The sequence below is a fragment of the Oncorhynchus mykiss genome, chromosome 13 (genome assembly GCF_057628025.1).
Source record: "Oncorhynchus mykiss isolate SJ-2025 chromosome 13, ASM5762802v1, whole genome shotgun sequence".
In the NCBI taxonomy this organism is placed as follows: Eukaryota; Metazoa; Chordata; class Actinopteri; order Salmoniformes; family Salmonidae; genus Oncorhynchus; species Oncorhynchus mykiss.
The window spans coordinates 85,626,371-85,637,103 of NC_143034.1; the positions used below are offsets into that span (position 1 = coordinate 85,626,371).

General features: G+C 45.3%; 1 protein-coding gene across 4 annotated transcripts in view; it reads right to left on the reverse strand.

The window, feature by feature from the left end:
• ap5z1 (adaptor related protein complex 5 subunit zeta 1) overlaps positions 1 to 8,903 on the reverse strand; it is a 37,765-nt gene extending 28,862 nt beyond the window's left edge. For all 4 annotated transcript variants that reach the window (XR_016486151.1, XM_090197983.1, XM_090197986.1 and 1 more), the window contains exons 1-2: positions 8,498 to 8,903; positions 157 to 294 (exon numbers count right to left, since the gene is read on the reverse strand). Coding sequence is in view for 3 of the 4 variants with exons in the window: in XM_090197983.1 (XP_090054109.1) it covers positions 157 to 294; positions 8,498 to 8,538 (179 nt within the window). In the remaining variant the exon portion in view is untranslated. The remainder of the gene's footprint in view (positions 1 to 156; positions 295 to 8,497) is intronic.
• Between the last annotated feature and the right edge of the window lie 1,830 nt (positions 8,904 to 10,733).

The following is a 10,733-nucleotide window of genomic DNA, read 5'->3' on the forward strand; positions in this document are numbered from 1 at the left end:
CAGTTAGGGTTTAGGGTGTAGGGTACCTCCTAGTGTACTAGGTGGAGGCCATGATCAGGTGTAGTCATTTAGGGTTTAGGGTGTAGGGTACCTCCTAGTGTACTTGGTTGAGGCCATGATCAGGTGTAGTCAGTTAGGGTTTAGGGTGTAGGGTACCTCCTAGTGTACTTGGTTGAGGCCATGATCAGGTGTAGTCTCTGGAGTGAGTCGATGACATCATGGCCGTGTTCTTTACCCATCAGCTGCTTGGTGATCCTGCAGTAGAACTTCTGTAGCTCCTCCTCCCCGATCTCCCTGGAAACAACATCACAGCCGTCACCTTCATGCATCTACGGGTCAGTGGTGAACGACTCCAGAGAGGTGTACTACAAGGCAGGGTCAATGAGTTAGCCAGCTAACTTTGATTATCAGAAATACAGTGCCTTGCGAAAGTATTCGGCCCCCTTGAACTTTGCGACCTTTTGCCACATTTCAGGCTTCAAACATAAAGATATAAAACTGTATTTTTTTGTGAAGAATCAACAACAAGTGGGACACAATCATGAAGTGGAACGACATTTATTGGATATTTCAAACTTTTTTAACAAATCAAAAACTGAAAAATTGGGCGTGCAAAATTATTCAGCCCCTTTACTTTCAGTGCAGCAAACTCTCTCCAGAAGTTCAGTGAGGATCTCTGAATGATCCAATGTTGACCTAAATGACTAATGATGATAAATACAATCCACCTGTGTGTAATCAAGTCTCCGTATAAATGCACCTGCACTGTGATAGTCTCAGAGGTCCGTTAAAAGCGCAGAGAGAAGAACAAGGAACACACCAGGCAGGTCCGAGATACTGTTGTGAAGAAGTTTAAAGCCGGATTTGGATACAAAAAGATTTCCCAAGCTTTAAACATCCCAAGGAGCACTGTGCAAGCGATAATATTGAAATGGAAGGAGTATCAGACCACTGCAAATCTACCAAGACCTGGCCGTCCCTCTAAACTTTCAGCTCATACAAGGAGAAGACTGATCAGAGATGCAGCCAAGAGGCCCATGATCACTCTGGATGAACTGCAGAGATCTACAGCTGAGGTGGGAGACTCTGTCCATAGGACAACAATCAGTCGTATATTGCACAAATCTGGCCTTTATGGAAGAGTGGCAAGAAGAAAGCCATTTCTTAAAGATATCCATAAAAAGTGTTGTTTAAAGTTTGCCACAAGCCACCTGGGAGACACACCAAACATGTGGAAGAAGGTGCTCTGGTCAGATGAAACCAAAATTGAACTTTTTGGCAACAATGCAAAACGTTATGTTTGGCGCTAAAGCAACACAGCTGAACACACCATCCCCACTGTCAAACATGGTGGTGGCAGCATCATGGTTTGGGCCTGCTTTTCTTCAGCAGGGGCAGGGAAGATGGTTAAAATTGATGGGAAGATGGATGGAGCCAAATACAGGACCATTCTGGAAGAAAACCTGATGGAGTCTGCAAAAGACCTGAGACTGGGACGGAGATTTGTCTTCCAACAAGACAATGATCCAAAACATAAAGCAAAATCTACAATGGAATGGTTCAAAAATAAACATATCCAGGTGTTAGAATGGCCAAGTCAAAGTCCAGACCTGAATCCAATCGAGAATCTGTGGAAAGAACTGAAAACTGCTGTTCACAAATGCTCTCCATCCAACCTCACTGAGCTCGAGCTGTTTTGCAAGGAGGAATGGGAAAAAATGTCAGTCTCTCGATGTGCAAAACTGATAGAGACATACCCCAAGCGACTTACAGCTGTAATCGCAGCAAAAGGTGGCGCTACAAAGTATTAACTTAAGGGGGCTGAATAATTTTGCACGCCCAATTTTTCAGTTTGTGATTTGTTAAAAAAGTTTGAAATATCCAATAAATGTCGTTCCACTTCATGATTGTGTCCCACTTGTTGTTGATTCTTCACAAAAAAATACAATTGTATATCTTTATGTTTGAAGCCTGAAATGTGGCAAAAGGTCGCAAAGTTCAAGGGGGCCGAATACTTTCGCAAGGCACTGTAACTGTTTATTTTCTGATTTATTAAGAAACCTAAACTTGTTGGTTGTTGAGTCAATTAGACCACGCCCATTTCAAGCGAATCTTTTTTTTTTTTTTTATAATTTCAGAATAATTTGGCAAGTTAGCTGCGTAAAGGCGACTGACTACAAGCTACTCTCTGTTGATCTACGTGCGTAAAGGCACATGGGTGCCTTCACACCAACGAGACGTGGTGTGATCATAGCAACATACAGGAACTCAAGTCCTTCTGTTCACCTGACTTAGAATTCCTCACAATCAAATGTCGACCGCATTATCTACCAAGAGAATTCTCTTCGATTATAATCACAGCGCGCATATATTCCCCCCCAAGCAGACACTGATGGCTCTGAACAAACTTCATTTGACTCTATGTAAACTGGAAACCACATATCCCGAGGCTGCATTCAATTGTAGCTGGGGATTTTAACAAGGCTAATCTGAAAACAAGACTCCCTCAATTGTATCAGCATATTTATTTATTTATTTCACCTTTATTTAACCAGGTAGACCAGATCACCTTTATTTAACCAGGTAGATCAGTTCACCTTTATTTAACCAGGTAGACCAGATCACCTATATTTAACCAGGTAGACCAGATCACCTTTATTTAACCAGGTAGGCCAGATCACCTTTATTTAACCAGGTAGACCAGATCACCTTTATTTAACCAGGTAGACCAGATCACCTTTATTTAACCAGGTAGGCTAGTTGAGAACAAATTCTCATTTACAACTGCGACCTGGCCAAGATAAAGCATAGCAGTGTGAACAGACAGCAACACAGAGTTACACATGGAGTAAACAATAAACAAGTCAATAACACAGTAGCATTTTTTTTTTAAAGAGTCTATATACATTGTGTGCAAAAGGCATGAGGAGGTAGGCGAATAATTACAATTTAGCAGATTAACACTGGAGTGATAAATTATCAGATGGTCATGTACAGTTAGAGATACTGGTGTGCAAAAGAGCAGAAAAGTAAATAAATAAAAACAGTATGGGGATGAGGTAGGTAAATTGGGTGGGCTATTTACAGAAGGACTATGTACAGCTGCAGCGATCGGTTAGCTGCTGTTGGGGAATAATCAGAATTAGTTGGTAACATAGATGTTTTATATTCATCATATGTTTGTAAGTTACTTCTCATCAGAATGTTATTTTTGTATAATACTGTGGCGGGGTTGCAGTATCTGTTCTCTGTCAAGACTAAGTTATTTGGGCCGGAGAGAGGGGAGAGCTCAAGCGTGTATCTCTTGGCTCCACAATGTCTATGTGCCAGTCAATGTGTCTCTGTGATCTTGTCAAGATAGGATGGATTTGATATATGCCTGTTGATATGGAGGATTGGTTTATGGTTCTGAGTTTGAGAAAATAACATAGTTTAGGAGACAAAGCTGAACGATAATTTATAGCCAATGCTGTCTGGCTATGTGTGTCTTTGCTATAAAGGATCTCAGTTGCAATGTGTAAGGGACTCTCAGAGAATTCATTTATAGACACTGAATTGATCTGAGAGTCACAGGGTTGTGATGGAGCTCATATAATTAAAGATGGACTTTGTGATAACTAACTCTGACTTGTGTGTGGTTTGCTCTCATGATTTGGTAAATACAGGAAATTTCCACGACACTGCTCAGATAGCAGATGTTTAAAGTTGGTGAGGGAGATAAAAGTCTCCAACTTCAGCGACTTTTGCAATTCGTTCCAGTCACAGGCAGCAGAGAACTGGAAGGAAAGGCGGCCAAATGAGGTGTTGGCTTTAGGGATGATCAGTGCGATACACTTGCTGGAGCGCGTGCTACGGGTGGATGTTGCCATCGTGACCAGCATGGACTTGTAGATGACCTGGAGCCATTGGGTCTGGCGACAAATATGTAGCGAGGGCCAGCCGACTAGAGCATACAGGTCGCAGTGGTGGGTGGTATAAGGTGCTTTAGTAACAAAGCGGATGGCACTGTGATAAACTGCATCCAGTTTGCTGAGTAGAGTATTGGAAGCCATTTTGTAGATGACATCGCCAAAGTCGAGGATCGGTAGGATAGTCAGTTTTACTAGGGTAAGTTTGGCGGCATGAGTGAAGGAGGCTTTGTTGCGAAATAGAAAGCCGATTCTAGATTTGATTTTGGATTGGAGATGTTTGATATGAGTCTGGAAGGAGAGTTTACAGTCTAGCCAGACACCTAGGTACTTATAGATGTCCACATATTCAAGGTCGGAACCATCCAAGGTGGTGATGCTAGTCGGGCGTGCGGGTGCAGGCAGAGAACGGTTGAAAAGCATGCATTTGGTTTTACTAGCGTTTAAGAGCAGTTGGAGGCCATGGAAGGAGTGTTGTATGGCATTGAAGCTCGTTTGGAGTTTAGATAGCACCGTGTCCAAGGAAGGGCCAGAAGTATACAGAATGGTGTCGTCTGCGTAGAGGTGGATCAGGGAATCGCCCGCAGCAAGAGCAACATTATTGATATATACAGAGAAAAGAGTCGGCCCGAGATTTGAACCCTGTGGCACCCCCAGAGAGACTGCCAGAGGACTGGACAACATGCCCTCCGATTTGACACATTGAACTCTGTCTGCAAAGTAGTTGGAGAACTAGGCAAGGCAGTCATTAGAAAAACCGAGGCAACTGAGTCTGCCGATAAGAATATGATATTGTGAATATCATAAGAATATCAATTGTGCAACCAGGGCTGGTAAAACCCTGGATCATTGTTATTCTAACTTCCGCGACGCATATAAGGCCCTCCCCCGTCCTCCTTTTTGAAATACTGACCACGACTCCATTTTGTTGCTCCCAGCCTACAGACAGAAACTAAAACAGGAAGCTCCCGCGCTCAGGTCTGTTCAATGCTGGTCCGACCAATCTGATTCCACGCTTAAAGATTGCTTCGATCACGTGGACTGGGATATGTTCCGCATTGCGTCAAACAACAACATTGACGAATACGCTGATTCGGTGAGCGAGTTTATTAGCAAGTGCATCGGTGATGTCGTACCCACAGTCTATTAAAACATTCCCAAACCAGAAACCATGGATTGATGGCAGCATTCGCGCGAAACTGAAACAGTGAACCATTGCTTTTAATCAGGGCAAGGTGACCGGAAACATGACCGAATACAAACAGTGTAGCTATTCCCTCCGCAAGGCAATCAAACAAGCTAAGCGTCAGTATAGAGACAAAGTAGAGTCGCAATTCAACAGCTCAGACACGAGAGGAATGTGGCAGGGTCTACAAAAAGAAAACCATCCTGTCGCGGACCAGGATGTCTTGCTCCCAGACAGACTAAACAACTTTGCTCGCTTTGAGGACAATACAGTGCCACTGACACGGCCCGCTACCAAAACCTGCGGACTCTCCTTCACTGCAGCCGATGTGAGTAAAACATGTAAACGTGTTAACCCTCGCAAGGCTGCAGGCCCAGATGGCATCCCCAGCCGCGTCCTCAGAGCATGCGCAGACCAGCTGGTTGGTGTGTTTACGGACATATTCAATCAATCCTTATCCCAGTCTGCTGTTCCCAAATGTTTCAAGAGAGCCACCATTGTTCATGTTCCCAAGAAAGCTAAGGTAACTAAGCTAAATGACTACCGTAGCTCTCACTTCCGTCATCATGAAGTGCTTCGAGAGACGAGTCAAGGACCATATCACCTCCACCCTACCTGACACCCTAGACCCACTCCCATTTGCTTACCGCCCCAACAGGTCCACAGACGACGCAATCGCAACCACACTGCACACTGCCCTAACCCATCTGGACAAGAGGAATACCTATGTGAGAATGCTGTTCATCGACTACAGCTCGGCATTTAACACCATAGTGCCCTCCAAGCTCGTCATTAAGCTCGAGACCCTGGGTCTCGACCCCGCCCTGTGCAACTGGGTACTGGACTTCCTGACGGCCCCAGGTGGTGAGGGTAGACAACAACATCTCCACCCCGCTGATCCTCAATACTGGGGCCCCACAAGGGTGCGTTCTGAGCCCTCTCCTGTACTCCCTGTTCACCCACGACTGCGTGGCCACGCACGCCTCCAACTCAATCATCAAGTTTGCGGACGACACAACAGTGGTAGGCTTGATTACCAACAACGACGAGACGGCCTACAGGGAGGAAGTGAGGGCCCTCGGAGTGTGGTGTCAGGAAAATAACCTCACACTCAACGTCAACAAAACAAAGGAGATGATTGTGGACTTCAGGAAACAGCAGAGGGAACACCCCCCTATCCACATCGATGAAACAGTAGTGGAGAGGGTAGTAAGTTTTAAGTTCCTCGGCGTACACATCACAGACAGCGTCGTGAAGAAGGCGCAGCAGCGCCTCTTCAACCTCAGGAGGCTGAAGAAATTGGCTTGTCACCAAAACACTCACAAACTTTTACAGACGCACAATCGAGAGCATCCTGTCGGGCTGTATCACCGCCTGGTACGGCAACTGCTCCACCCACAACCGTAAGGCTCTCCAGAGGGTAGTGAGGTCTGCACAACGCATCACAGGGGGCAAACTACCTGCCCTTCAGGACACCTACACCACCCGATGTCACAGGAAGGCCATAAAGATCATCAAGGACAACAACCACCCGAGCCACTGCCTGTTCACCCCGCTATCATCCAGAAGGCGAGGTCAGTACAGGTGCATCAAAGCTGGGACCGAGAGACTGAAAAACAGTTTCTATCTCAAGGCCATCAGACTGTTAAACAGCCACCACTAACATTGAGTGGCTGCTGCCAACACACTGACTCAACTCCAGCCACTTTAATTATGGGAATTGATGGGAAATGATGTAAAATATATCACTAGCCACTTTAAACAATGCTACCTAATATAATGTTTACATACCCTACATTATTCATCTCATTTGTATAGAGGTACCATTTGGAGGTCACCGTGATGCAGTCTACAGCTCAATGGGGAGAGGTACCATCTGGAGATCACCGTGATACAGTCTACAGCTCAATGGGGAGAGGTACCATCTGACGGCCTACCCAGGCCAAACCCGGACGACGCTGGGCCAATTGTGCGCTGCCCTTTGGGACACCCAATCACAGCCGGATGTGATACAGCCTGGATTCAAACCAGGGACTGTAGTGACGCCTCTTGCACTGAGATGCAGTTCCTTAGACCGCTCGGTAGACAAAATGTATCACCTCATGTTTCAGCATGATAATGCACGGCCCCAAGTCGTAAGGATATGAACACAATTCCTGGCAGCTGAAAATGTCCCAGTTCTTCCATGGCCTGCATACTCATCAGAAATGTCACCCACTGAGCATGTTTGGGATGCTCTGGATCGACGTGTACGACAGCGTGTTCCAGTTCCCAGCAAAAATCCAGCAACTTCTCACAGCTCACTGGTCACCATAGCAGCACCCACTCGTAGCATGCGCTCCAGCAGGTATATCTCACTGGTCACCCCAAAGCCAACACCTCCTTTGGCCGTCTTTCCTTCCAGTTCTCTGCTGCCAATGACTGGAACGAATTGCAAAAATCTCTGAAGCTGGAGACTCTTACCTCCCTCACTAGCTTTAAGCACCAACTGTCAGAGCAGCTCACAGATCACTGCACATGTACATAGCCCATCTGTAAACAGCCCATCTATCTACCTACCTCATGCCCATACTGTATTTATTTATCTTGCTCCTTTGCACCCCAGTATCTCTACTTGCACATTCATCTTCTGCACATCTACCATTCCAGTGTTTAATTGCTATATTGTAATTACTTCGCCACCATGGCCTATTTATTGTCTTAACTCCCTTATCTTACCTCATTTGCACTCACTGTATATAGACTTTGTTTTCTTTTGTTCTACTGTATTATTGACTGTATGTTTTGTTTATTCCATGTGTAACTCTGTGTTGTTGTGTGTGTCGAACTGCTTTGCTTTATCTTGGCCAGGTCGCAGTTGCAAATGAGAACTTGTTCTCGACTAGCCTACCTGGTTAAATAAAGGTGAAATAAATCAAATAAATAAACAGCCATTATTTTATTTGTTTTATGTAATATTGAAGAGTGGGACAACATTCCACAATCAACAGCCTGATCAACTCCATACGAAGGAGATGCGCTGCATGAGGACAATTGTGGTCACAACAGATACTGACTGACGGGTTCTCTTAATCACGCCCCTACCCCTTTTTTTCAAGTATCTGTTACCAACAGATCCATATCTGTATTCTCAGTCATGTGACATCTATTGATTAGGGCCTAAAATATTTTACTTAAATTGACTGATTTCCTTCTAGTAACTCACTAAAATCTTTGAAATGGTTGCGTTTATATTTTTGTTCAGTGTACCTTGCAACTCGGTTTGTTAGTTGCGCAGTGACAAGAGCAAGTTAACACCAAACAACATGACAGCAGCGGGGTACGACGGACAGAAGCAGGCGGAGAACAGTGTCCTTTCCCCGGCTTGACTCTGTTCTGAACACCGCTAACTGCCGGGTCTTACCTGGCTTGTTTGATCAAACTCTCTGTTCCTGCTGAATACATCGTAGCAGTCCAGACAAGTTGTCCGCTGGGGAAACATGTCCGACTGACAATCACGTGAATCCTCTACTAGTTCCGCGTTGTCAGCGAGCCTGCCCCGTTTACACCGTGACGTATTTCATTACGCTTTATTTTTTAACCAGGCAAGTCAGAACAAATACTTATTTACAATGACGGCCGACCCCGGCCAACACCGGACGATGCCCTATGGGGACTCCCAATCATGGCCGGATGTGATACAGCCTGGATTTGATCCAGGGACTGTAGTGATGCGTCTTGTACTGAGATGCAGTGGCTTAGACCGCTGCGCCACTCGGACATCTTCACGGACGTGATCACTGTTCCAGGGACATCAGCTTATTGAAAATCCAATATGGCTGCCAACGAATTACAAAAAATATATATATTATTTTGTATTATTATTATTTTATTAACACCAAATCAATACAAAAAGTACATGGGGAAAACAAGTATATATAAAGAATGTACAAAGGATATTTGGGCTAAGGGGCGGGGCTGGGGGCGGGGCTAAGGGGTACAATATCACATTACACAATGACCTTAAGGGGCGTACACACATTTATCATCTAACAGCTTTTTTGACAACAGAGTATTTAATTGTCTTAAAATAATGTTCAATTTATTTTTGCAAGGTAATAAAATGTTTTGTTTGTAAATGTACATTTGTGAATATGAAATTTGGTCAAAAGAATAATGAAATTAATTACATAAAATAGTTTCAACTTCTTTCTATCCTCAGTAAAGAATCCAAGCAGTACATCTCTCCATAATAGTGTAAAATCTTCATAAATGTGTTTGATTATAAATCTACTGATGTCAGATTCCTTACATGAATTCAATGCCAAAAAAGATGCAACATTGTTTCTTAAGCTGCTCTGACAGCTGGTGCTTAAAGTGAGGGAGATATAAGTCTCCAACTTCAGTGATTTTTGCAATTCGTTCCAGTCATTGGCAGCAGTGAACTGGAAGGAAAGGCGACCAAATGAGGAATTGGCTTTGGGGGTGACAGGTGAGGTATACCTGCTGGAGCTCGTGATACAGATGGGTGTTGCTATGGTGACCAGTGAGCTGAGGGGCTTTACCTAGCAAAAACGTATAGATGACCTGGAGCCAGTGGGTATGGCGACGAATATGTAACGAGGGCCAGCCGACGAGAGCATACAGGTCACAGTTGTGGGTAGTATATGGGGCTTTGGTGACAAAATGGATGGCACTGTGATAGACTGCATCCAATTTTCTGAGTAGAGTGTTGGTGTTAAGGTGCGTGAATGAGGACCCAAAAGCGAATTAACAAAACAGAGTTACTTTAATGACGAAACACACGTAGGCTCAGATGGACAGGCAGATTCCGACAGGACAGGACAAGGTTAGATGAACAGGCAGATTCCAACAGGACAGGACAAGGTTGCAGCAAACACGACGATAGTCTGGTTCAGGCATGAGTAACACAAACGAGAATCCGACAAAGACAGGAACAAAAACAGAGAGAGATATAGAGGACTAATCAGAGGGAAAAAGGGAACAGGTGGGAAAAGGGGTGACGAGGTAGTTAGGAGGAGACAAGGAACAGCTGGGGGAAAGAGGGGGAGAAAAGGTAACCTAATAACGACCAGCAGAGGGAGACAGGGTGAAGGGAAAGGACAGAAACAAGACACAACATGACAATACATGACAGTACCCCCCCACTCACCGAGCGCCTCCTGGCGCACTCGAGGAGGAAACCTGGCGGCAACGGAGGAAATCATCGATCAGCGCACGGTCCAGCACGTCCCGAGAGGGAACCCAACTCCTCTCCTCAGGACCGTACCCCTCCCAATCTACTAGGTACTGATGACCACGGCCCCGAGGACGCATGTCCAAAATCCTACGGACCCTGTAGATGGGTGCGCCCTCGACAAGGATGGGGGGGGGGGGGGGGGGGAACGAGCGGGGGCGCGAAGAACGGGCTTGACACAGGAGACATGGAAGACCGGGTGGACGCGACGAAGATATCGCGGAAGAAGAAGTCGAACTGCGACAGGATTGATGATCTGGGAAATACGGAACGGACCAATGAACCGCGGGGTCAACTTGCGAGAAGCGGTCTTAAGGGGAAGGTTCTGAGTGGAGAGCCAAACTCTCTGACCGCGACAATATCTAGGACTCTTAGTTCTACGCTTATTAGCAGCCCTCACAGT